The sequence below is a fragment of the Macaca fascicularis genome, chromosome 13, assembly GCF_037993035.2.
Source record: "Macaca fascicularis isolate 582-1 chromosome 13, T2T-MFA8v1.1".
In the NCBI taxonomy this organism is placed as follows: Eukaryota; Metazoa; Chordata; class Mammalia; order Primates; family Cercopithecidae; genus Macaca; species Macaca fascicularis.
The window spans coordinates 98,174,104-98,201,739 of record NC_088387.1 but is presented as its reverse complement, the minus strand read 5'-3'; the positions used below and the strand labels follow the sequence as shown (position 1 = coordinate 98,201,739).

Here is a 27,636-nt window from a genome sequence, read left to right as displayed (position 1 = left end):
GCTGTCTCACGCCGAGACGCGCTGACGTAGCAGCCCCCTTCCAATACACTCCCGGGTAAAACCGAGCCTGAGAGAGACGCGAGGCCGGAAGATGGAAACGCGAGTTCAAGACACTTCCGGGCTCTGTAGCGTAAAGGGCGGGGCGTAGCCTCCAAAAGGCGGGATGTTCCGGTAGGGGAGGCCCTCCCTGACCAAAGGGAGTCGGGCGGAGGGGGCGGGGCCTGAGGAGGGCGGTGAGCTGGGGCGGGGCCCAGGTGAGTAATTGGGGAGCGAAGGAGGCGGGGGTTGAGGAGGGTTATGACAAATAGGGAGGGGCCCAAGTGAGTAGCGGGAGGGGGCGGGGCCTGAGGAGGGTGCTGAGAGCTGGAGCTGGGCCCAAGTGAGTATCGGGGAGGAAGCGGGGCCTGAGGAGCGAGATGAGCTGGGGCGGGACCCAAGTGAGTAGCGGGAGGGGGCGGGGCCTGAGGAGGGCGGTGAGAGGTGGGGTGTGGCCCAGGTGAGTAGGGGAAGTGGTCCGGGCCTGAGGAGGGTGGTGGAGGTGCAGCGGAGCCCAGATGTGTAGCGGGAGGTGGTGGGGGCTGAGGAGGGCGGCGAGAGGTGGGGTGGGGCCCAGGTGAGTAGCCGGTAGGGCCAGGGCCTGCTGTGGTGCCCGTGCGGGGCGCGCGGGCAGGTGCGGGAGACGCGATGGTGGGCCTGAGCCTCTAGCCGTGCTCAAGGCGGAGTCTGCGGGGTTCTGGCGGCTTGTGTCACGGCTGACGCTGTAACTATACCCAGAACCTCCGACCTTGGAGGGGCGCTCAGGTGGAGCCTCAGCTGATCGGGCCTCTGAAATCCCCGCTGCGACGCCCGCCGGACTCCCTCCCCAACCCCGCCGCGGCGGCCGCAGTCCGCGTGCCACCCTTCCAGTCCACTCTTTATTTCCTTAGACCAACTTTAAACGGCTCTGGAGGAAGCACCGGGTTTCTTGCCTGTTTATTGTGAATCTTCTCCAGGTTTGCTCTAGAAAGGCCTGAGGTGGCCGCGTCCTGTCTTGCCCACTCCTCCTTCACTGGGGCAGTTCCAGGACGATCTTGCCTAGGTTTTTGTTGGTCTCCATGTACTTATGGGCCTCCTGGATTTCGGTCACTGGGTAGATTCTGTCCAGAACCGGCAGTAGACGTTGGGGGCCCTCCGTGGAGAAGTGAGGCAGAATTTGCTCCGTGAAAGCATTCACTAGCATTTGCTTGTACTAAGACAAGGGAAAGGAGAGCATCAGCCTGGGGAGAGAGCCTCACCCCGCCCTCCTCATCCTCCTCAGCCTTCTTGCTCTCTCTGAAACCACATATCTGAAAAAGAACACGGGGACACTTAACCCCTCACTTCCTAGCATGTGTGTGCAATACCCCTGAAGGAGTGATGTGCCATCTCAGAATATGTCTGATAGGTATATTGTTTATTTTGAGGTGAAAACATTGGAGAAATTGTAGTTTCAGAAAAGGATAGCTGACCTGTCTCTTCTTGCATGTAGCAAGTCATAAAGATTCCTGTGGGAGGGGCACCCTCCCCATACTAGGGCAAGAAAATAGCCTTTATCACCGGAGACTGGAAACAGGGCTACAGTGGAACTGAATAAATAAACTTAAGGAAGTAACCCTTATCTTCCACTAGTTTTACGCCCCCCACCCCCATATATCTCCTAGTGACTTCCCTAGAAATTTACTATCCCTAGCCCGATTTTGCCTTATTTCTTCTCAAATTTATTGTTCTTTGTCTAAAAATTACAAAAGCATCTTACTTTGGCCAGATCACTTGAGCCTGGGAGTTTGAGATCAGCCTGGGCAACATGGTGAAACCGTCTCTATAAAAAATACAAGCCAGGCATGGTGGTATGCCTTTGTCTTGGCTACCTAGGAGGCTGATTGTGCCACTGGACTTCAGCCTGGGTGACAGAGTAAGACCCTGTCTCCATTAAAAAAAAAAAAAAAAAAAAGACATGCTTTTCTCCTGTCAATCTGCTGTTATCAATTTGGTTTCTAGATCCAGCCGAAGAGACCACATAGGAGGTAAAGGGGGGTTACAGGTGATCTCTGGCTCCCCTGTACCTCCAAATGTGTAACTTCTGTTCTGTACCAGATAAAGACTGAAGCCTGAAGTAAAATGTTAGTATCACTGACAGCCTAAGAATTGTTTTTTTGTTTGTTTGTTTTTGTTTTTGTTTTTTTCTTTCTTTTTTTGAGACGGAGTCTCGCTCTGCGGCCCAGGCTGGAGAGCAGTGGTGCGATCTCGGCTCTCGGCTCACTGCAAGCTCCGCCTCCCGGGTTCACGCCATTCTCCTGCCTCAGCCTCCCGAGTAGCTGGGACTACAGACGCCCGCCACCACGCCCGGCTAATTTTTTTGTATTTTTAGTAGAGACGGGGTTTCACCGTGTTAAGTCAGGATGGTCTCGATCTCCTGACCTCGTGATCCGCCCGCCTCAGCCTCCCAAAGTGCTGGGATTACAGGCATGAGCCACCGCGCCTGGCCAAGAATTGTTTTTAAATAAACGGTCTTCACCCAGGAGGCAGCCACAGATAGGACTCATATAGGCTCAGTGCAAAAAGGATGCTTAAGTTCTCCTGTCCCCTCAGCTGGTGCAAAACCCTATGGTGGAAACATTCCCAAAGCTGGTACCTGCTAGACTGCCAGATGGAATATTTCAGGAGCATATAATCTTTTTTTTTTTTTTTTTTTTTGAGATGTGTTTTTGCTATGTTGCCCACGCTGGGGTACAGTGTCTATGCACAGGTGCAATCATAGCTCACTGCAGCCTTGAAACTCCTGGACTCAAGCAATCCTCCACCTCAGCCTTCCAAGTACCTGGGACTACAGGCAAGTGCCACTGTGCCCGGCATGGAACCTATAATCTGTTGAAGGCCAAGGCTTACTTATTTTTTACTCACTTAAGAGTCTTTCTTAACACACTGAGATGAATTCTGCCTTTGAAAACAAAGTCTTGGAACTACTCGAAATACTTCCTAATATGGTCAGTGCTTTGTTCATTCTATTAGAATGTTCAGATAGCGCATGAAGCACCAACTACACTTCTTTTCATGATACTGAAGCCTCTATCGACCAATCTGAATCAGTTCTCTGAAATCGGGTTCCCTATTTATCTTCAGAGGGGGAGATTTCTTCATAGAAACTAACCTTCCTAACCTAAGGTAGAGCTTCCTTTCTCGGGGTAATGTAAATGAACCACACTTTTCTGGGTTAAATCACATGTTTTCTTTTCATTCATGTACTCACCTTATTGTCCCTAGATCTCAGCAAACTGGTGATCAGACTTCCTCGCTTATGAAGTAGCTTTGAAAGCAGGGGCCCATTGATGTCAGCTCCTCCCATCAGACCATAGAGAACCCAGCGACCATCAAGAGCCAGGCAGTTGACGTTCTTCTCCCAGTAGGATCCGCCTATGCAGTCTAGAATAAGATTAACTCCAGCACCTTCCATAGGAAACAGATTTGTGATGCTAGTCAGATATAGAAAGCTTGGTACAAAATAAGATACCATGGTATATTTGTGGATTATAGACATAAATACAGATACAAGTGGTAAATCTATAGGTTGGAATTAGAAACACTGCTTGAAGAACTGTTGTAAATGGAGTTTAGATAGCGGAACTCTATCATAGCATGTGTGAAGATCACCCTTTATGATGCCTAGCTATAGCAAGAGGGAAATGGGGCACCATGGCCTAGAGTCTCCTCTCATGCCAAAATAAGTACAGTCCCACTGACACCCAGACATGATTTAAAACAGAATACAGGAGGCCCAACCTAGGCTAGTTGTTCACATAGAAGTTAGGAAGTATCCGCACTGGGTTATTGGAATTATAGGCTTTCTAACTTTAGTTTCATCTCTCCTTTCCTTCCTTCCTTTCTTCCTTCCTTCCTTCCTTCCTTCCTTCCTTCCTTCCTTCCTTCCTTCCTTCTTCCCTCCCTCCCTCCCTCCCTTCCTTCCTTCTTTCTTTCTTTCTTTTTTTTTTTTGACAGAGTCTTGCTCTGTCGCTCAGGCTGGAGTGCAGTGGCGCGATCTCAGCCCACTGCAAGCTCTGCCTCCCGGGTTCACGCCATTCTTCTGCCTCAGCCTCCCGAGTAGCTGGGACTACAGGCGCCTGCCACCTCGCCCGGCTAATTTTTTGTATTTTTAGTAGAGATGGGGTTTTCACCATGTTAGCCAGGATGGTCTCGATCTCCTGACCTCGTGATCCACCCGCCTCGGCCTCCCAAAGTGCTGGGATTACAGGCGTGAGCCACAGTGCCCAGCCCTCCTTTCCTACTCACATGAAAAATGGAGGCCAGGCGCGGTGGCTCATGCCTGTAATCCCATTACTTTGGGAGGCTGAGGCAGGCAGATCACCTGAGGTAAGGAGTTCAAGACCAGACTGGCCAACATAGTGAAACCCCATCTCTACTAAAAATACAAAAATTAGCTGGGTGTGGTGGTGCACCCATGATCCCAGCTACTCAGGAGGCTAAGGCTGAAGAATTGCTTGAACCTGGGAGGCAGAGGTTGCAGTGAGCCGAGATCAAGCCACAGCACTCCATCCTCAGTGACAGAGCGAGACTCCATTTCAAAAAAAAAAAAAAGAAAGAAAAGAAAAATGGAAAGGGATGAGCCAAAAATAGACACATCTGGCTTTGGAATACAGCAGTGTGCACATCTACTCACTCATTTAGGGTGCTATCACCCAACCCTACCATGCCCGGCTCCAAACTTGTCTCTGCCTCCAAGCCTCCTATTAACTAAGTGTAGAATGGCTGGTTGGGAAGAAAAGGTGCTGGATAATTCTAGACCAAGTCTGCGTGGTCTAAAGTGTGGATGAATCTTATCTCTTGCAAGAATGCACATGGAAACCATCTTAGATATAAATATGACTGCCTGTCTCCAGTGGTCAAATACCATAGTACTAGAATTTGGCCAGGGCAGCTGTTGAGCACTTAGTAGAGGTAAGACTGATAGACGGCATTGGCAACTTTGAGACTGGTGGGGATTTTATTTAATCATCTCTTAAATTCCTGCTGAACTGTAGAAACAGTTGTTTACCTTTGGTGAATTTCAGTGTTGCTTCAGAGAAATCCTCTTCTTTGTAATTGAATCCAGCAGCTGCTCCAAGCTTTTCTGCCATTTGAAGCTTCTGCTGGGAGCCAGCTGTGACCAGAGGAATAGCTCCAGCCATCCGGGTGAGTTGGATAGCAGCTGTGCCCACACCACTCAGTCCTGCATGGATTAGCACATAGTCTCCAGCCTGAACGTTTCCTGTGACAGAAAGTACAGGGTTCTCTTTACTTTGCAACTACTACATATTCCCCACACAGACATATTTTATCAAGATCACCTGGCCGTTGCACCAAATGCCAAATCGATCTTTTGCTTTTCCTTTTTTATTTGGTGGGGTGGGGGTGGGACACTGTGACTCAAATACAAACTGTCTTGTTCTTTGGAGAAAGAAAAAGCATACTGACAGTCCTTTTTTGTCTTATTTCCTCTGGCTAAAGTGGAAAACAGCCTTTTGAAACAGGGCTATAAGCAGTCACATCCATAATCTCTATTTTATCTATGATATAACACCAAAATGCACATCTCTGACCTACACCTGAATAAGTAAGAACAACTACCATTCCCATGGTCACCCACCACCCAAAGCCAGTCCTTGTAGAGCCTGAAATGCCTCCAGCTGGTCTTCCTGATCCAGGTAACAGATAACCACCAGGCTCTTCTTCCTAAGATGGCACTTTTATTACGTTATTCCTCCTCAAAATGTAAAGTGCTTCTCCATTGGCTTTTGCGTTGAGTCCAGACAGCTTGATATTCAAGGACACCATGATCTAGCCCCAGCCTCATTTTTCACAAATCACAATAGTCATCCTTCACTACTGAGTGCAGTGGCTGGTCTCACCTTGATACTCTTTCCTTTTTTTTTTGAGACAGAGTCTCGCTTTGTCACCCAGGCTGGAATACAACGTCGTGATCTCAGCTCACTGCAAGCTCCACCCACCCGGGTTCACGCCATTCTCCTGCCTCAGCCTCCTGAGTAGCTGGGACTATAGGCACCCGCCACCACGCCCGGCTAATTTTTTGTATTTTTAGTAGAGACGAGGTTTCACTGTGTTAGCCAGGATGGTCTCGATTTCCTCACCTCGTGATCCGCCTGCCTTGGCCTTCCAAGGTAAGCTGAGGCCCGGCCCACTCTTACTTTTTCTTTGAGACAGAGTCTCACTCTACTGCCCAGGCTGGAGTACAGTGGCATGATCATGGCTCACTGCAGCCTTGACCTTCCTGGGCGCAGGTGATCCTCCCAACTCAGCCTCCTGAGTAACTGAGACAACAGGCGTGCACCATCATGCCTGGTTAATTTTTGTGTTTTGTGTAGAAACAGGGTTTTGCCATGTTGCCCAGGCTGGTCTCAAACTCCTGGGCTCAAGTGAGCTGTCTTCCAAACTGCTACTATTATAGATGTGAGCCACCTTGCCTGGCCGATACTCTTTCTTAGGCCACCTTGGCATGCCTATGTCCTTCACAAGTCTACCCACCCTTCAAAGCTTTCTCTTCCAAAAAGCCTTCTGACTACCCTTGTCCACACCATCTTTTCCCATCTCCAGTTTCTATTGTAGTTAGAGACAGGGCTATCCTTCTAAACTCTATGGTCATCTGATCTTATGCATATGTTGCCTTCTCAGTCACACTGCACTGTCTAAAGGCAAGGACCAAGTCTTCTTAGATTCCCTTATGTGAGTTCTTGACTGTCCTTAATGGGATTGAGGAGGAATAAATGAGTCAATTGGCCCCTTCTGTTGCACTGGGACACCAGGGAGAAGCTCAGCATGATTTTGAGAAGCTGGGACTGCTGCTGAGCCTCTGGGGTTAAGATGTACAGAGGTCTCCTATCTAGTGTTATCCAGACCTTCTATCTGCTAACCATGATTCTCAGCCTCAACATTAAACCCTTCTAACATGGTCTGAGGACCTGACAGTACAGGTGGTACAGCAGGGCCTGGGAGTGCCCTGGAGGATTGCTGGGATTCAAGGTGGCTGATTTATGAAGGTGTTGAGCCACATTGTGTGGAGTGAGCATGGAGGCCTCCTCACCCACAAGATGTAACAGCTGGAATGCGGTGAGCCAGGCCTCCGGGATGGCCGCAGCCTGGAGCAGGGTCAATCCCTCTGGGATAGGCATGAGGAGGCTTTCGGGGACAGTGACATACTGAGCCTGGCCCCCACCGGGGAGCAGAGCCATGGCTGCGTCCCCGATCTTCCAGTGTCCGTGGCAGCCAGGCCCCAGCTCTGCCACATGTCCAGATGCTTCAAGTCCCAAAATGTTGCTGGCTCCTGGAGGTGGGTCATACTGGCCTTCTCTCTGCAGAAAAAGAAGTGCACTAAGTGGTGAGCATGATCAGAAATCTGTGTGTCACCACCCCTGGCCCCTCTTGCAATATCCCCTCTTTTTTTTTTTTTTTTTTTGAGACGGAGTCTCACTCTGTTGCCCAGGCTGGAGTGCAGTGGGGCAATCTCGGCTCACTGCAAGCTCCGCCTCCCGGGTTCCTGCCATTCTCCTGCCTCAGCCTCCCCGTAGCTGGAACTACAGGCGCCGCCACCACAGCCAGCTAGTTTTTTGTATTTTTTAGTAGAGACGGGGTTTCACCATGTTAGCCAGGATGGTCTCGATCTCCTGACCTCGTGATCCACCCGTCTCGGCCTCCGAAAGTGCTGGGATTACAGGCTTGAGCCACCGCGCCCGGCCCTCTCTTTTTTTTTCAGAAATAAATTTCAGGATGAAGTCAGGTTTTTGTAAGTCAGGAGAAGAGAAAGGAGAGGCCATTAGTTTTATGCAAATAAACTGGAGGTCACATGATCAGTGGATGTTATCACTGGTAGAGTCCTTAGCTATTTACCTCATCTGAACCCCTTGCTTTACAGATGGAGAAACTGAGTCCCAGACAGGGGAAAAAATAGTCGTGGGATTAGGAACCTTGATGATGGTTCCCATGCATCAAGTGCTAGGCTCTGTGCTCACTCACCCCAGTCCTCAGAAGCTGTAGAGCAGAGGGACTTAACCAGGAGTGTGTGGCAGAACCACCTGAGGAGTATTTCAAAGTACATGTGCCTGGGCCCCCATCACGTTTCTTTTGTGCCCCAGGGGATTCTGATGCACATTTCTGAATGACCACAACCAATGCAGCGGGCCCAGGTCAGTAAATCAGTAGCAGACAGAAGAAAAGTCTTATAGAGTACTGCCAGCTGTCAGCTCTGGGACTCTCAGAGTGGAAAGAGTTAAGAGGTCCTTAGAGCCACAAAGACCTCAGCTTGAATCCCAGCTCTTCTGCTTGCTAATGTCATGGCCTTAGGCATACTGCTTAACCTGGCCGACCTTCAGTTTCCTTATCTGTAGAAGGAAGAGGATGAACAGGGTAACCTGGGGAGTAAGTGCGCCCACACCCCACAACAATGTTAGTTCTGCCCTCCTTATCTGGAGGCCTGAGTGGCTACGGATTAGCTTGGGGTGGATTCTGCTTTGCAAATACTACCCCTTGTTTTGTATGAACAAAAGGGGAGCCCTGGGTTTAGGTCTGGGAAGCCCCAGCGCATGTGCCTGCTGGGTGTGGGGTGGTGCACGCCTTCACGTCTCATCAATGTCCACTGAATGCTGTTGAGAGGCAGTCCCGCCCAACCCGGCACAGTTGAGCCCTGGGTACCTGGATTAAGTCCGCCCGGTTCAGGGCGCTGGCCGCCACCTTCAGGAGGACTTCACCCTCCCCAGGGCTCGGCTTGGCCACCTCCTTCACGTAGAGGTTTTCCGGTCCTCCCGGCTTGTCAAAGTGCACGGCTAACATGTTCTCTGAGGACACAGGGCAGAACAGGACAGGGCAGAGCAGGGCAGGGGCCGCTGCATCCTCGCGGAGCAGCCCAGCCTCAGGCTGGCACCGCGGCGTCCCCTGCCAGCCAGCGCCTCGCTGCCCTGGTCTCCCGCGGACCCGGCCTCTGCCCCGAGCTCCTGCCTGGGAAGTCGTCGACCGCCTCCAGACCGATCCCACCCAGAACACAGATGGGAACAGCGGGAAGTGGGATGGCGGTACAGGGCTGGATGCGGCAGAGCAGGACAACCCCGAAGAGGATCAGGCAAATCACACTCCCTCTGAGTTGGAATCCCCCAGCCCTACCCGGGTCCCCGGTGCCCGTATGAGGTACTTACTCCTGGCCCGGCTCCCCTCCCGTGCACCAGGCGGCGCCGAGCGGTTCTGGCTCCTGCGGGTCCCGGTGGCACAGCACGAGCCCCAGAGTCCCGGGACTGCCTCTGCCTCCACCGGAATGGACGGCGGGACTTGGGGCAGCCGGAGGGGTGGGGCTAAGCAGAACCACCCTCCCTCTCTTTCCTCCTCCCCCCTTTAAAACGCAAAGTTAGAAGCAAGCAAATCAGATTTTCTTGTCCTTTTAGTCTCTGGAAAAGAGTCTTTCTCTCAGCTTGGCAGAAAGTGCGATTCTAGCTCTCACTGCAAGGAGAGGAGACTTCCTTCTCTCTAGAGAACGAGACCCAAACTCTCGGCAGGCGAATCGGTCCATTTTCCAGGCAAGGCCAGGCTTTTGGCACATTTATGTAGCAGGCTGGCATCCTGCCCATCTTGAGTATGGGTGGGCAAGCTGGGTGCTGCTAAGAGAAGAGAAAGGAGCCGTTGAGAGTGGGGGTGGGGAAGGAAGGCAAAACGCAGTCCTGGGATCCTTATCACGCCCCCTCCTCCTGACAGTCCCGGGGGAGAGGTTCAGCCCCAGGAGAAGGATACTGGTGATTTTGACCTGGTAAAAGCTATATCCGTAAGCTACATGACGATTTCTCAACCTCAGTACTGTTGACATTTTGGACTAGCTAGTTCGTTGTTGTACGAGATTGTCCTGTGCATTGTAGGATGTTTAACAGCATCCCTGGCCTCCTCCCCACTACATATCCATAGCACTCCTTGTAAATTCCTGTTTTAGTAAGAACCTCCCATCCTTGACATCTGATCACCCTCAATATCTGATCAAGTTCCTCATCCTCCACCATCCCCCAAGTGATATCCGACCACCCTGGCCTGTCTTCAGTAAGAATCCTGTTAAGTCAGTTTAGATAGAATCCCCCTTACCCCTGATTGCTCTTCTTTTCCATCCACTGACCCCCAACACTGCCCCTTGGCTATACATTCCCACTTGTCCATGATGCATTCAGAGTTGATCCCGACCTGTCTCCTCCACTGCAATGGGTTGTTGCAGTGATGGTGCTAAATAAAGTCTTCCTTAATGCGCTTTAACAAGGATCATTGAATAATTATTTATTTAACACAACAGAGCAAAAGCCTATAGAGATGGAAATAATAAAATGATGGGACTTAAGGAAAAATTCAAGAGACCCTGCTATAAGAATAACAGGAATTTTAGAAGGAGGAAGAGGAATGGATGAAGAAGATTCAATAGTTAAACAAATAAAAGAATACAGTTTTCCTAAATTCTACCAGATTATCAGATTGAAAACATTCACTAAAGGATGGATTCATGAGAACAAAAATGCATGCCTATATTTTATAAAATTTCAGGTTCTAACAAGTGTGGAAAGAATAAGTTACCCACAATTGGTTAAAAAATAAAAAAGGCTTCCTCCCTCCCTCCCTTCCTTCCTTCCTTCCCCCCACCTTTCTCTCTCTCTCTTTTTTGTAGTGTAGGGGTCTCACTATGTTGCTCAGGCTGGTCTCAAACTCTTATGCTCAAGCAATCCTCTGGCCTCAGCCTCCCAAAGTGCTAGGATTACACATATGAGCCACTGTGCCCAGCAAGTTGCTATCTGCAATCTGGAAACTAGAAGAGAGTAGACTAGCCTCTATTGACTAGAAGAAAAGGACTGTAACTCAATATACCCCATTAAGATATAATTCACTCGTTAGGGCAAAAAGCATGTTTGAGGATGTATAAGGATTCAGAGACGCATCATCTGGATATGCATCTGTCCAAAATTGAGGAAAGGTTTGAACCAAATAATAAATGTCCTAGAACAGAGGCAGATGGAAAGGAAATAGTCGTAAATAGTGAACTTTGCAAAAATCTACACTAAAACTGATTGGATTAAGAAAATGGAATGGATTAAGATAGATGGGGAATGTGTAATGTAAGTGTTAAATAAGAACTTTTAAAATGCAAGGAATTACTTTAAAAAAAATTATAATAATACCAACCACTAAGTATACTAAAGTCTCCCAGTAAAACTAGGAGTTGAAAGTACCTAAGATTTTATCTTGGTGAGCCCTTGGTCGATGTAATCTTGCAGTGTGTAATAAGAAACATATATTTGGCCAGGCGCGGTGGCTCATGCCTGTAATCCCAGCACTTTGGGAGGCCGAGGCGGGTGGATCACGAGGTCAGGAGATCGAGACCATCCTGGCTAACACAATGAAACCCCATCTCTACCAAAAAATACAAAAAATTAGCCGGGTGCGGCAGGTGCCGGTAGTCCCAGCTGCTCAGGAGGCTGAGGCAGGAGAATGGCGTGAACCCAGGAGGCGGAGCTTGCAGTGAGCCAAGATCACGCCACTGCACTCCAGTCTGGGCCACAGAGCCAGACTCTGTCTCAAAAAAAAAAACAAAACATATTTTTGGTCTTTGTCCTGGGTTCCTGCAATAGCACTCCTAAAACCTCTGTTATTTACTGGATAAACATCTCTTTCTTTCTTTTTTAATTTTCTTTTGTTTTTAACTAGATATAGGGTCTTGCTACGTTGACCAGGCTGGTCATGAACTCCTGGACTCAAGCAATTCTCCCACCTCAGCCTAAAGAACTGGAATTGTAGGCATGAGCCACTCTGCCTGGCCAATAAGCGTCGTTTATCATAATATTTTGTTCTTGCCCAGAGCTCCTAAAACCCTTGGAATTTTGTATGTGATAGAAGTGACTTTTTATATTAATAACAAACCCTTATGAGCACACTCAAGTTTATGCTAATAAAGTGACTTAGGGTGGGGGCCCTAGATAACTTCAGGATGAGCTTGTAACCAGAAAGACCCTGGGAAGGGGAAGCAGGGACTGGAGGTTACGTACTATAAGAACTCTTTTTTGTTGTTGTTGTTGAGACTGAGTCATTCTGTTGCCCAGGCTGGAGTGCAGTGGCCTGATCTCAGTTCACTGCAACCTCCACCTCCTGGGTTCAAGCGAATCTCCTGCCTCAACCTCCCCAGTAGCTGGGACTACAGGTGTGAGCCACCACACCAGGGTAATTTTTGTGGGTTTTTTTTTTTTTTTTTTTTTTTTTGAGACAGAGTCTCACTCTGTCACCCAGCCTGGAGTCCAATGGCGTGATCTCGGCTCATTGCAACCTCAGCCTCCCAGGTTCAAGCAATTCTCCTGCCTCAGCCTCCCAAGTAGCTGGGACTACAGGCGCATGCGGCCACGCCCAGCTAATTTTTTGTATTTTAGTAGAGACAGGGTTTTACCAGCCCACGGTTTTACAAAAGCCCGCTGTTCGTGAGCTCCTGAGCTCAGGCAGTCCGCTTGCCTTGGCCTTCCAAAGTGCTGGGATTACAGCCGTGAGCCACCAGGTCCGGCCAATTTTTGTGGTTTTAGTAGAGATGGGGTTTCTTCATGTTGGCAAGGCTGGTCTCGAACTCCTTACCTCAGGAGATCCATCTGCCTCGGCCTCCAAAAGTGCTGGGATTAGAGGTGTGAGCCACCGTGCCTGGCCCTAAAAACTCTGGAACAATGAAATTTGGTGAGCTTCCCAGCTGGTGAACACATCTACCATGGGAAGGTGGTGTGGTGTACCCCAATGCCTTGGGGGCAGAGGCTGCTGCACTTGGGATCCTTCTGGACCTCATTCTGCATACCTCTTCACCCGGCTGTTCATCACTTTATAATCTGTCTATCTATCTATGTATCTATCTATCTACTTTCCTATATCTTTTTCTGAGGCAGAGTCTGGCTCTGTCGCCCAGGCTGGAATGAGATGGTGTGATCTCGGCTCACTGCAACCTCTGTCTCCCAGGTTTACGTGATTCTCCTGCCTCAGTCTCCCAAGTAGCTAGGATTACAGGTGTGCACCACCAAGCCCAACTAATTTTTGTATTGTTAGTAGAGACAGGGTTTCGACATGTTGGCCAGACTGGTCTTGAACTCCTGACCTCAAGTGATCTGCCCACCTCGGCCTCCCAAAGTGCTGGGATTACAGGCGTGAGCCGCCATGCCCAGCCTATAATATTCCTTATAATAAACTAGTAAACAGGCCGGGCGCGGTGGCTCAAGCCTGTAATCCCAGCACTTTGGGAGGCCGAGACGGGCGGATCACGAGGTCAGGAGATCGAGACCATCCTGGCTAACACGGTGAAACCCCGCCTCTACTAAAAAATACAAAAAACTAGCCGGGCAAGGTGGCGGGCGCCTGTAGTCCCAGCTACTCGGGAGGCTGAGGCAGGAGAATGGCGTGAACCCGGGAGGCGGAGCTTGCAGTGAGCTGAGATCCGGCCACTGCACTCCAGCCTGGGAGACAGAGCGAGACTCCGTCTCAAAAAAAAAAAAAAATAAAATAAAATAATAATAATAATAATAATAAACTAGTAAACATGTTTCCCTGAGTTTTGTGAACCATTCTAGCAAATTATCAAATCCAAGGAGGGAGACATGAGAATCCCTGATTTAGGAGGCTTGGATTTGCAGTTGGCATCTTTAATGGGGGCAACCTTGTGGGATTGAGCCCTTAATCTGTGAGATCTGACACTAACTCCAGGTAGAGAGTGTCAGAATTGAATTGTGGAACACCCAGCCTGTGTCAGAGAATTGGTTGATGTGGGATAAAACCTGCATATCTAGTGTCAGAAACAAAGTGTTCTGTGTGAGAGCGTAGAAACAGTGTGGTTTCCCAGATACGGGGAAAAATTGTATTTAGTAGAAATGTATCCAATTATGAAAGTTGGGAAATGGACTGGCTGCGGTGGCTTACACCTGTAATCCCAGCACTTTGGGAGGCTGAGAGGGGTGGATCACTTGAGGTCAGGAGTTCAAGGCCAGCCTGGCCAACATGATGAAACCCCATCTCTACTAAAAATGCAAAAATTAGCTGGGTGTGGTGGTGGGCGCCTGTAGTCCCAGCTTGTTCTTTATAAAAAGCAGTAACGTGAATGAAAATGTATTGTGAGTTAGAGCTGGGGAACAAGAGATAGCCAAAGTCTGAGAGACTGGGAATGAGAAAGGAGATATAACCACAGATGTAGGAGTGATTAAAAGAAGAATAAATTAAATTACGTGAAACTCTGCAGCAACAAGTTGTAAAGTCTAGAAAAAAATGGAAGATTTTTCAGCAAGATTACTCCTTTCTACCCAATGGGTGGAGTATTTTCCTCTCATTCTGTTGATGTTGGGTTTGGCCCTGTCTCTTACTTTGGTCAGTGATGAGTGAGGAAGGCATGGTCAGTTTCCATCAGTCCCCTTACCCTCCTGCCACCCACCGATAGCCTCTATTTCAGCTTGTCCCTGAGTGAGAAACACTCAGGGTAGCCCCGAATCCAACCTATTGTCTTGGGACCAGCCTAGCAGAGTCACAACCAAGGAAGAACTAAACATTTGTTGTTGTAAGCTGTTGCTGTTGTAAGCTGTTAAGATTTGGGGGTAGTTTATTTTTGCAGCAAAGGCTTGTTAATAAAGATAAAAATTGCTTTAAAAAATTAGCAAGGATACAAAATTAGCCGGGTGTGGTGGCGCATGCAGGAGAATCGCTTGAGGCAGAGGTTGCGGTGAGCCGAGATTGTGCCATTGCACTCCACCCTGGGGAACAAGAGCAAAACTCCGTCAAAAAAAAAAAAAAAAAAAAAAAAAGGCCAGGCATGGTGGCTCATGCCTGTAATTCTGGCATTTAGGGAGACCAAGGCGGGTGGATCACGAGGTCAGAAGATCGATACCATCCTGGCTAACACGGTGAAACCCCATCTCTACTAAAAGTACAAAAAACTAGCCGGGTGTAGCCAGGCGTGGTGGCGGGAGCCTGTAGTCCCAGCTACTCTGGAGGCTGCGGCAGGAGAATGGCGTGAACCCCGGAGGTGGAGCTTGCAGTGAGCCGAGATTGCCTCACTGCACTCCAACCTGGGTTACAGAGTGAGACTCCATCTCAAAAAAAAAAAAAAAAAAATTAGCAGGGGCCGGCACGGTGGCTTAACCCTGTAATCCCAGCACTTTGAGAGGCCAAGGCAGGTGGATCAGTTGAGGTCAGGAGTTCAAGACCAGCCTGGCCAACATGGTGAAAACCCATCTCTACTAAAAATACAAAAATTAGCCGGGCGTGGTGGTACACACCTGTAGTCCCAGGTACTTGGGAGGCTGAGGCAGGAGGATTGCTTGAACCTGGGAAGTGGAGGTTGCAGTGAGCTGTGATTACACCACTGCACTCCAGCCTTGGTGACAGAGACAGACTCCCACCTCAAAAAAAAAAAATTAGCAAATGGAATTCAGCAACTTACATTCCCTATGACTATACAAAATCAGTATTGGAAAGTCTATCAATACAACCCCAAAACATCAACAAATTAAAGGAGAAAGCACCATATGAGCCAATCAATAGAGGCCAAAAAGGCATTGATTAAACCTAGAAGCCATTCATTATAAAACTTCCAAGCAAAATAGGGATAAAAGGAAAGTATAGTAGACTTTTTTAAAAAGACAAGGTCTCATTCCATTGCCCATGCTGGAGTGCAGTGTTGTGATCATAGCTCACTGCAGCCTTGGTATGGGTTCAATTGAACCTCCCACCTCAGCCTCCCCAGTAACTAGCACTACAGGCTTGAGCCACCACACCCAGATAGTTTTTGTTTGTTTGTTTGTTGTTTGTTTTGTAGATATGAGGTTATGCCATGTTGTCCAGGCTGACATTATTATTTAACATTACTTTGGAAGTTTTAGTCAATACAATAAGACAAAAAAGGAGGTAATAGATAAAAATACTGGAAAAGTGATAAACCAGTCTCCTTTTGTTGTTATGATTGTAGACTTAGAAAACACAAGAGATGCTAATTTTTAAAATGAAGCAAACATTTTTGTTTGAGATAATGAGATAGTTTGTAAGGCTGTCCAGATGCAAGCTACATACACCAGAATCAATGGCTTTATTCTACTTCAGCTAAGCAACTAGAAATATTAATAAAAATGAGGAAAATAACCCTTTTACAGTACAAGCTGTAAAAGGATAAGCAATGTATTTAACAAGGAAGATACAAAAATTATATAATGAAGACTGTAAAACTATATCAAAGAACAGAAACAAGATCTGAACAAATGAAACAGTACCATGTTTTTAGATGAGAATACAGTACCCAAAATGTCAGTTTTACCAAATTAGTATACAAATTCATTATAAATTTGGTTCTAATGCCAACAGTATATTTTTTGATTGGATAAAATGGTGTTAGAGTGTATGTGGAAGAACAAATTCCCCCAAATGGCCAAGAAATATATGAAAAGGATAGTAGGGTTGGGAGTGGTGGCTCACATCTGTAGTCCCAGCACTTTGGGAGGCCGAGGTGGGCAGATCACCCGAACTCAGGAGTTCAAGACCAGCCTGGGCAACATAGCAAAACCCCATCCCTACAAAAAAATTAGCCAGGCGTGGTAGCATGTGCCTGTAGTTCTAGCTACTTGGGAGGCTGGGAGATGGGAAGATCACATGAGCCTGGGAGGCAGAGCTTGCAGTGATCATGCCACTTCACTCCAGCCTGGGAGTGAGACACAGTAAGACTCTGTCTCAAAAAAAAAAAAAAAAAAAAAAAAGGAATAGTAGGGAAGACTTAAATTACCAGATGTCAGAAAATGAATTGGCTGAGCATGATGGCTCATGGTTGTAATCTCACCACTTTGGGAGGGCAAGGTGTGTGGATTATTTGAGGTCAGAAGTTCTAGACCAGCCTGGCCAACATGGTGAAACCCTGTCTCTACTAAAAATACAAAAATTAGCTGGGCAGTGGTGGCACGTGCCTGTAATCCCAACTATTCGCGAGGCTGAGGCAGGAGACTTGCTTGAGCCTGGGAGGTGGAGGTTGCAGTGAGCCAAGATTGCGCCACTGCACTCCAGCCTAGGTGACAGAGTAAGACCCTGTCTCAAAAAAAAAAAAAAAAAAAAAGGCCGGGTGCGGTGGCTCATGCCTGTAATCCCAGCACTTTGGGAGCCCGAGGCAGGCGGATCACGAGGTCAGGAGATTGAGACCATCCTGGCTAACACGGTGAAACCTCGTCTCTACTAAAAATACAAAAATTAGCCAGGCGCAGTGGCGGGCGCCTGTAGTCCCAGCTACATGTGAGGCTGAGGCAGGAGAATGGCATGAACCCGGGAGGCGGAGCTTGCAGTGAGTGGAGATTGCGCCACTGCACTCCAGCCTGGGCGACAGACGACAGAGCAAGACTCCATCTCAAAAAAAAAAAGGAAAAAAATTTATTTTCTTTGTTATCACTATTTGTTCATTACTATCACTAATAGTGATAGTAACAATGACAGTTTGAAACTTACTTCTAAGGAGTTTGTCCTGTAGAAATAAAACACACCAATTATACAGATGTATGTACAGAGATGTTTATTGCAGCATTGATCATAGTAACAAAAATTTAGAAACAAAGTAGATCCCATCACTAAGGGAATGGCTGGATAAATCGTGAACTCTATGCATCCACTTGAAAAATGAACTAGAGCTATAGCAGTTGACATCGAGGGATTTCTGTGAAGCGTTTGTTTAACCAGAGTAACATTGTGGTAAAACAATAATAAAACATCCCTATACACATATACATGATTTTATGCGCACACACACACACACACACACACACACACACCATATACATACCCTGCCCCCCGCCACACTTACATGAGTGATATGAGCATGGAAAAAATATAGACTCTTTTTCTATGTAATTATATATAACTATATATGTATGTATATATACTCGATAATTTTGGCTTACTTTGGAGAGGATACTGTCAGAGGAGGTAGGGAACAAAATAAAAAAGGAATAAAGGGAAAGAATATAACTTTTAAGCACTTTATATGGGGAACTATGTAAAATAAATTAAGTAATAATTTTAAATTAAGACAAAAATTGAGGTAGATTGCTACACTCATGGCCCCAAAGAATCACTCCTCCCTGTAACCACACCTGCACCCTTTTCTAGTCCCCTAACACGTTGACTTTGGACTTGACAATATGACTTGCTTCCACCAAGGGAACAATGAAAAGTTGGGCTTGCCCTCTCTTGCTGCTGGGAAATTTCTGACCATCACATGAAGAAGCTTGAACTAGTCTGCCAGAGAATGAGACCAGGCAGAGAATCGCTTGAACCCAGGAGGTGGAGGTTGCAGTGAGCCGAGATCGTGCCACTGCACTACAGCCTGGGTGACAGAGCAGGACTCTGTCTAAAAAAAAAAAAAAAGACATTATTGGGTTCAGGTATTGTCAATTGGCTTACTTCGGTATGAAGTTCCCCCATTAACTTTTCTGCCTAATTGTTTCATTAGCTATTGATAATCATTGTCTAGATAGGTGCCTCTCCAACTTTATTGTGCATTTGCAATATAGGTTTGGTCTGGGTCCCTGCCCAAATCTCATGTTGAATTACAATGCCCAATGTTGGAAGAGGAGCATAGTGGGAGGTGTTTTGATTGTGGGGATTACTGTTCTCGTAATAGTGAGTTCTCAAGAGATCTGGTTGTTTATAAAAGTGTGTAGTACTTCCCCCTTCTCTCTGTTTCTCCTTCTCCAGCCATGTAAGACGTGCCTGCTTCCCCTTTGCCTTCTGCATGATTGTGGGTTTCCTGAGGCCTCCCTAGCCATGCTTCCTGTACAGCTTATGAAACTGTGAGTCAGTTAAACCTCTTTTATTTATAAATTACCCAATCTCAGGTAGTTCTTTATAGCAATGCAAGAACAGACTAATAAAATATGTATCACCGGGGGTCTTGTTAAAGTGTATGTTCTGATTCAGTAGGTCTGGAATGAAGCATGATATTTTGCATTTTTTTTCTCTCTTCAACAACACAAAATAATACATTTTGCCTTTCTGTCTTTCTTCCCTCCCTCCCTCCCTTCCTTTCTTCTTTCTTTCCTTCCTTCCTTCCTTCCTTCCTTTCTTTCTTTCTTTCTTTCTTTCTTTCTTTCTTTCTTTCTTTCTTTCTTTCTTTCTTTCTTTCTTTCTTTCTTTCTCTCTCTCTCTCTCTCTCTCTCTCTCTCCTTCCTTCCTTCCTTCCTTCCTTCTTTCTGTCTCTCTCTCTCTTTCTTTCTCTCTTTCTTTCTTTTTTTTTCCCCCCCTTTCTCTCTCTCTCTCTCTCTCTCCTTCCTTCCTTCCTTCCTTCCTTCCTTCCTTCCTTCCTTCCTTCCTTCCTTCTTTCTGTCTCTCTCTCTCTTTCTTTCTCTCTTTCTTTCTTTTTTTTTCCCCCCAGTCTTGTTCTGTTTCCCAGGCTGGAGTGCAGTGGTGTGATCTCGGCTCACTGCAACCTCTACCTCCTGGGTTCAAGCGATTCTCTGCCTGGTCTCATTCTCTGGCAGACTAGTTCAAGCTTCTTCACGTGATGGTTAGAAATTTTGGATTTCTAACAAGCAAGGGTGTAGATTATTTCATTAGAGCTTTCTATTCTTTCATCAATTATTTGGTTATTCTGAGATATATAGCTTGAACATACAAAAAAGACATGATAAATGTTATTTGCCAAGCTTCAAAATAATAATCATCTTCCAAAGGTGATCAATGAATTTTAAAAAAATCAGTTATGTGCTCATAGACTTAAGTATAACTTACGTGTTTCAAGCCATTCAAGTTATTCTTTTTAAGGCTCAAATTGTCTCGTATTTGGCCAGTGGGCCCTGCGTTTTGGTTAGACAGATGTTTCAGCCTCATCTTGTGCATTTCCTGCCTCAAATCTGGCATCAATCATTTCTCAACAGAGCCTGGGTTCCTGTGATTGGAAAATGGTATTTAGAGACTACAGTCTATATACAAGGGGTGCTCATTGCTGAGATAGATATTTTCTAGCTCTATCCATTGAGAAGAACTAGAAACAATAACAAGAGGCTTCTAGTCCTTCTCAATGGATAGAGCTAGAAAATATCTTTTTATTTTTTAAGAGAAAATGCATCAAGAATTATGATAATTTCAATTTACATGGAGGGCTATAGGGCTTTAACTTAACTTCTTGTTTTTTTCTTCTGTTTTGAGACAGAGTCTCACTCTGTTGCCCAGGCTAGAGAGCAGTGGCACAATCTTGGCTAACTGCAAACTCTGTCTTCCGGGTTTAAGTGATTTTCATGCCTCAGCCTCCCAAGTAGCTGGGATTACAGTCCTGCGCCACTACGCCCGGCTAATGTTTTTTTTTCTTTCTTTCTTTCTTTTTTTTTTTTTGAGATAAGAGTCTCACCCGTCGCCCATGCTGTAGTGCAATGGTGCAATCTCAGCTTACTGCAACCTCCACCTCCTGGGTTCAAACGATTCTCTTGCTTCAGCCTCCCGAGTAGCTGGGATTACAGGCGCCTGCCACTGTACCCAGCTAATTCTTGTATTTTTAGTAAAGATGGCATTTCACCATATTGGCCAGGCTGGTCTCGAATTCCTGACCTCGTGATCTGCCCACCTCAGCCTCCCAAAGTGCTGGGATTACAGGCATGAGCCACTGCACCCAGCCTAATTTTTGTATTTTTAGTAGAGACAGGGTTTCACCATGTTGGCCAGACAGGTCTCGAACTTCTGACCTCAAGTGATTCGCCTGCCTTGGCCTCCCAAGGAGTTGGGATTACAGGTGTGAGCCACTGCACCTGGCCTAACAACTTCTTTGAGGTTTTTCTCCTGAAAATCATGGCTTCTAATGATATAGGTATACTTATTTTTATTGATGTTGAGATAGGGTTTTGTTCTCAACCCAAGCTGGAGTGCAGTGGTGTAATCATAGTTCACTGCAGCCTTTACCTCCTAGGCTCAACTGACTCTTCTGCCTCAGCCTCCTGACTAGCTGGGAATACAGGTGCATGCCACCACACCTGGCTTTTTTTTTTTTTTTTTTTTTTTTTCCTGTAGAGATGAGGTCTTGCCATGTTGCCCAAGTTAGTCTCCAACTCTTGAGCTTGAGCAATCTTCCCACCTCAGCCTCCCAAAGTGCTGGGATTACAAGCATGAGCCACTGTGCCCTGCCAGTATAGCCAGTATACTTATTTATAGTAACAATTATTGAAAGTTTAAAATTTTCTTGGTATCTTTTTGTTCATAGGCTATATCCCCAAATAAGAACATACAGTCAAGTTCATTCAATTAATTAATTTATTTATTTATTTATTTATTTTCAGACAGAGTCTCACTCTGTCGCCCAGGCTGGAGTGCAATGGCATGATCTCAGCTCACTGCAACCTCTGCCTCCCAGGTTCAAGGGATTCTCCTGCCTCAGCCTCCTGAGTAGCTAGAGTTACAGGTGCCTGCCACCACGCCCAGCGAAGTTTTGTATTTTTAGTAGAGACAGGGTTTCGCCGTGTTGGCCAGGCTGGTCTCAAACTCCTGACCTCAGATGATCCACCCACCTCAGCCTCCCAAAGTTCTGGGATTACAGGTGTGGGCCACTGCACCCAGCAAGTTATTGTGTTCTTAATTTCACATTAGTTGAAATTATTCCTTTCTGTGTGGCTAATCTATTAATTAGAAATACAATTCAGTATATTTCCTTTTTTTTTTTTTTTTTTGAGATGGAGTTTTGCTCTTGTTGCCCAGGCTGGAGTGCAATGGCGCGATCTCGGCTCACTGCAACTTCCACCTCCCAAGTTGAAGTGATTCTCCTGCCTCAGCCTCCCCAATAGGTGGGATTACAGGTGCCAGCTACCATGCCCAGCTAACTTTTTGTATTTTTATAGAGACGGGGTTTCAACATGTTGGCCAAGCTGAACCCCTGACTTCAGGTGATCCTCTCTCCTTGGCCTCCCAAAGTGCTGGGATTACAGGCATGAACCACCGTGCTCAGCCTCAGTATATTTCTTTAATTTTGATTTTAGGGATTCCTTTTTTACATTTTTAATTTTGTTTCATATTCATGTAGAACATTTATATGGTACCCAAATCAAATTTTCAAAACAAAGTAATTCAGAGGAGTCTAGCTCCTACACCCATCCCTTCCATTCTGTCTCCTCCTCCTCATGAAGGTGAACATTGCTTTCCCTTAGGGTTTTTTTTTTTTTTTTTTTTTTTTTTTTTGAGACAGAGTCTCACTCTGTTGCCTAGGCTGGAGTATGATCACAGCTCACTGCCTCTACCTCCTGAGCTCAAATGTTGCTCCCACCTCACCCTCCCAAATAGCTGGGACTACAGGTGTGTGGTACCACACCTGGCTAATTTTTAGATTTTTTTTTTTTTTGTAAAGATGGGATCTCCCTATGTTGCCCTAGTCGAGAACTCCTGCCCCAGCTTCCCAAAATGTTGGGATAATGGACATGAGCAGCTACACCTGGCCTTTTTTTCCCTTGAAATTTGTTTTCACCATTCTTGAACTTGGCTGAAACACCTTTGTTTTTTATTCTCCTGTGAGAAAATATAAGAAAATGTGTGTGTGTGTGTGTGTGTATACACATACACACTTATGTTCATAAATTCCCTTTTCTAAGATAAAAGGTAGCAAATCATATTCCTTATTGCGTACCTCGCTTTTTTCACTTAACAACATATTCTGGAGATTACAGCAGTTCCCATGTCTTTATATAGTTACATAGTACTCTATTATGTGAATGTATCATAATTTATTAACTTAGTCCCCTCTTGATGGATATTTGGATTGTGGTAGAGAGATCTGAGATTAAAAATTATGTTTGAAGGGCCTATGGCGGGAGGGAGAGCCGTGGTAGAAAACGGGGCTGCAGAGACAGGCATGGGTCAGTCTATACAAAGACTTCTTGGCCTGTGAGGTTCTTATTACTGCTCTACCAAGAGTGGAAGGCTACGGAAGTATATTGAGCAAGGCTGTGACATGATTAAATTTGCATTTTGAAGAGATCACTTTTACTACTGCATAGAATATGGATTACAAGAGAAAAGAGTGGGTATAAGAAGACAAATTAGAGGCCGGGTGCAGTGGCTCACACCTGTAATCCCAGTACTTTGGGAGGCCGAGGCGGGCGGATCAGGAGGTCAAGAGATTAAGACCATCCTGGCCAACATGGTGAAACCCTGTCTCTACTAAAAATACAAAAATTAGCCAGGCGTGGTGGTGTGCACCTATAGTCCCAGCTACTTGGGAGGCTGAAGCAGGAGAATCACTTGAACCCAGGAGGCGGAGGTTGCAGTAAGCTGAGATTGCGCCACTGCACTCCAGCCTGGTGACAGAGCGAGACTCTGTCTCAAAAAAAAAAAAAAAAGAAAGAAAGAAAATAAATTAGAAAACCATTGCAATATTGCAATAGCCCAGGTAAAAGATGGATAGCAGCTTGGATTGCGAGAGATGGTGAAATGGAGAGAAAGGAAAAGATAAGAGAGATTTTAGAAAAGAAAATTGGCTACTTGGTGACCCATTGGACCTGAAGATGAGAGAGAGAAGGGGTATCAAGGATGACTTCTAGGTTTCTGGATTTTGCACCTGGATTGGTGGTTTGCTATTTATGGAGACAGGAAATCCTAGGAGAGGAGCAAGATAGTAGGTGATGATTATGTGTTAAATTTTGAACATGTCAAAGTAGAAGTACCTTTGAGATGTCTAAGTGTCAAGTCATCAGTTCCATATATGCATCTGGAACTCAGAGGAGGGATTAGGGCCAGGGCTGTGTGTTAATTCAGGCTAGTCCTTTGGTGTTCAGAACTGGCCTGAATCCCTAGACCATTTCTGAAGATCAAAGGACTATCCTGAATCTGCGGGAAGATTGGATGTAGTTTATTCCCCCAAATATGAGAATTTTGGCTATGGGAATAGCCAAACAGACCTAGGGTATAGCCATTGGAAAAAAAAAACAGCCCCCTCCCCTCACCAAAATCTGTCTTAATATATTTATAATATATGAACACTCTGCAGCTTACCTGTAGTCTACAAGATTCCTACCTTGCCTGTTGCAATGTATTTGACAGCTCACGCAGTGCTCTTATCCCTGTGATCTCAGTTTAATTCTCTCAACATTGTTGTGAGGTAGCCTGGCCCCAGTTCTCTCTAGCCCGCCCCCTGGTCCAACTCAGCCCAGCTCCAGGCCTCCCCACACTCCCACATCCCTGACCCTGTCCCTGACAGTTCTCCTCAGGCTGGTGTCACTCATGGGCCACACCGTGTTTGAGTCAGGGCATCTCCAGGATAATTCTCCCCACATTCTGGTTGACCTCCATGTGAGAGTGGGCCTTCTGAATCTCAGCCATGGCAAAGACTTTATCGATGACAGGCTGCAGCTGCACAGCACTCCCAGGGGAGAAGTGGGCCAGGACTTGCTCCATGAAGGTCTTTACCAACATTTCCTTATGCTGAGGCAGAGAGAACAGCCCATTAACAGGATAAGGATGAGGTCTCCTTGGCCTTATACATCTTTGAGGGGAAAATCTTTGAGGGGAAAATGCCTGGTTGGCCCTGGTACTAGCCTTGACTCAAAGAGATCAGACGAAACCATGGATGAGGAAAGGTCATTTATCAGTCTAAATTCCCTTGGACACTGGAACCCCTGGAATATCAAGGGACCCTGCCACCCCCCAAATCTCCAAAAGCATGGGAGTCTCAATATGTATCCTGGACTTGGAAGAGAGGAGGAGTCAGCCCGAGTCAAATGAGGAAGTAGGTGGCGGAAATGAGACTTCTGAGGGAGGAAGGGTCAAGCTAACCCTTAGGTTCCCACCCAGAGGAAGGAGAGCTGGCAATGTCAGCAAAGCTTCATAAGCAGGAATTCTATAAGCCAGGGCAGGTCAGAGTCATAACTCAAGAGCAGTGCCCAGAACCTGCTCAGCTCTCTCTGTCACCTACCTTCTGATCCCTGGACCTCAGCAGACTGGCCCACAGACTTCCTCACTTACACAACAGCTTGGAAAGCAGGGGTCCATTGACTTCTGCTCCCCCCATGACACCATACAGAACCCATCGGCCATCTGCAGCTAAACAGGGGAGATTCTTCTCCCAGCAGGAGCCATCAATGCAGTCAAGGATCGCGTTGACACCCACACCTTGGATAGTAGGTAGAAATGGCATAGATATCGTGGGAAGGCAGATGCCCAAACTCCTCCCCTCTGGATCTAGTTTTGCACATTCTCCTGTGGCCCAGGAAACAAAGTGGGAAGCAAAAGCACTATCTAGGAGGCAAGGTGCACTTAGTTCTCCTGGAGAGCTGAGGGAGAAGTGCTAAGCCATGTGGCTTTCAGAAGACCTCAAGCTAAGGAGATATGTCTCATGATAGTTCCAAACATCGACTAACACAGCCTTGAGTACTTTCTCTGGAGAGCAAGAGTATTGTTCTCCTCTGAAAAGTCAGTAAGCTTCCTCCTTAATCACCTCCTTTTTTGGTAATTAAAGCTATGTAATCACCTTGGGTACTGGAGCCCCTGGAGCTTCAAGGAACTCTCCAAATCTTTTTTTTTTTTAGATAGTCTCAGTCTGTGGCCCAGGCTGGAGTGCAGTGGTGTGATCTCAGCTCACTGCAAGCTCTGCCTCCCAGGTTCAAGTGATTCTCATGCCTCAGTCTCTTGAGTAGCTGGGATTACAGGTGTGCACCACTACATCTGGCTAATATTTTATTTTTAGTACAGACAGGATTTCACCATGTTGGCCAGGCTGGTCTCGAACTCCCAACCTCAGGTGATCTGCCCACTTCAGCCTCCCAAAATGCTGGGATTACAGGTGTGAGCTACTGCGCCCAGCCACCCAAATATTTTTTTTAACTCATCCTCACCATGGTTGAGATCCCTCAAATCTTTACAAGTATGAGAGTCCCAATCATTCTTCTTTCTCCTCCTCCTCCTCCTCCTCATTTTCCTTCTTCTTCCCCTTTCCCTTCTCCTTCTCTCCTACTGTTCCCCCTTTCTCCTCCTCTTTCTCCTCCTTCTCCTCTTTCTTTTTCTTCTCCTTCTTCCTTCTCTTCCCCTTCTTCTCTCTTCCTGCTCCTCCTTCGCTGGGCATCCAGAAAGCTCAGAATCATGCATAATACTTGCTCACAGTTATTGTACTAACCTTTATGATGAACATGTTTTTTTCTTCTTTCCTTGGTACATATTTTCTAGTTCTAATTAATAATTTTGCTTCCATTGGTTAGACCATCTTCAGGCTTTGTGAAAGATGCAGTAGAGAGTGGGGATTGTAAAGGAGAAAGAAGAGAGGGTTGGGATGCAGAGGAGGAGAAGGAAGATGTGGCAGGCAGCCTCCAGAATGGTCCCCTGATGACCCTCTACCTTCCAGTATTTACACCTTCCGGTCCCTCCCTTTGAGTGTGGATTGGACTTACAGGCATACCTCTAACAAGAAGGATGTGGCAGAAGTGATGGGATGTCACTTCCAAGATTAGGTCACCAAAAGGTGGTGGCTTCCCTAAGGGACATGGGATACTTTCTTTCACTCTTGCTTGCTCTCTCTGAAGGAAACCACTGGCCATGTTTCATGCTGCCCTACGGAGAGGCTCATATGTCAAGGAACTGATGTCTCTGGCTAACATCTGACAAGAGCCTGAAGCCTGTGACAGCCATGAGAGTGAACTTGCAGGCCGATTGCTCCCCAGGTGAGCCTGGCAATGACCACAGGCCTGGCTGATGCCTTGAGAGAGACCTGGAGCTGAAGGACCCAGCTGAATTGCTCCCAGATTCCTGACCCACAGAAATGGTGGGGATAATAATATGCATTGTTTTAAGCCACTAAGTTTTGGGTTATTTGTTATGCAGCAATAGATAGCTACTAATAGAGGAGAGAAAGGAGGAGGAAAGGTTACAAAAGGGGAGAGGATAGGATAAGAGAGGGAGGGTTAAGCCAGGGAGTCAGGATCAGCTTGGGCTCTCCTCCAAACACACAGGCCCGTGCACATGCACATACACACACACATGCACATACCCTCCTAACACAGAGGCCCGCACACACATGCATGCGCACACACACACCCTCCAAACACACAGGCCCCCCTCACACTCTCCTAACACACAGGCCCATGCACATGCACACATACACCCACCTTCCAAACACAGGCCTGAACACACACGCACACCCTGCAAACACACAGGCCCATACACACATACCCTCCAAAGACACACACACACACCCCCTCCAAACACATGGACAAAACCTCCAAACATACACACATACACACACACACACACACACACACACACACACACACACACACACCCTGTGTGGCCTTCAGAGCCCCCAGAGAAGCCCTGCTTCTTATAATCGAACCCAGCTGCAGCACCCAGCCTCTCAGCTTCTGCGCCATTTGAATGTTCTCCTTGGAGCTCATGATCACTGGGGGGACGGCTTTGAACAGCCTGGTCGGCTGGATGACAGCTGTGCCCACATCGCCCATGCTGGCATGGATAAGCATGGTCTCCCCTTCTTGCACTCCTCCTGTAGCAACAACACCAGAGCATCCTGAGCCAGTGAGGGCGTGGGGATGGGAGGGCGCAGGGTTGACTTTGGAAACATAAACCCTCTGTGCCCTGAGGGTGTGAGGAGAGACCAGGTTGAAG

At 46.8% G+C, this 27,636-nt stretch overlaps 1 protein-coding gene and 1 long non-coding RNA gene across 10 annotated transcripts; one reads left to right on the top strand and one right to left on the bottom strand.

Annotated features, from left to right (window-relative positions):
* Nucleotides 1-198: 198 nt before the first annotated feature.
* Nucleotides 199-26,815, top strand: LOC102140014 (uncharacterized). Of its 8 annotated transcripts, none has more exons than XR_012422633.1 (4): nt 199-254; nt 5,123-5,202; nt 18,723-18,851; nt 26,541-26,815. It is a non-coding gene; the product is annotated as an uncharacterized lncRNA (long non-coding RNA). The 8 variants fall into 8 exon arrangements; XR_012422631.1 differs by having other exon boundaries at nt 224-379; XR_012422630.1 differs by lacking the exon at nt 199-254 and adding an exon at nt 323-437.
* TP53I3 (tumor protein p53 inducible protein 3) lies at nt 957-9,313 on the bottom strand. Of its 2 annotated transcripts, none has more exons than XM_015433946.4 (6): nt 9,210-9,313; nt 8,713-8,855; nt 7,109-7,376; nt 5,066-5,278; nt 3,266-3,462; nt 957-1,325 (listed from the first exon to the last, which is right to left on the bottom strand). In XM_015433946.4, exons 2-6 carry the CDS (start codon nt 8,848-8,850, stop codon nt 1,101-1,103), a joined length of 1,041 nt encoding a protein of 346 aa, XP_015289432.1. In that variant the 5' UTR covers nt 8,851-8,855; nt 9,210-9,313; the 3' UTR covers nt 957-1,100. The 2 variants fall into 2 exon arrangements, with proteins under 2 accessions (XP_015289432.1, XP_005576497.1); XM_005576440.5 differs by having other exon boundaries at nt 957-1,228.
* Nucleotides 26,816-27,636: the final 821 nt, after the last annotated feature.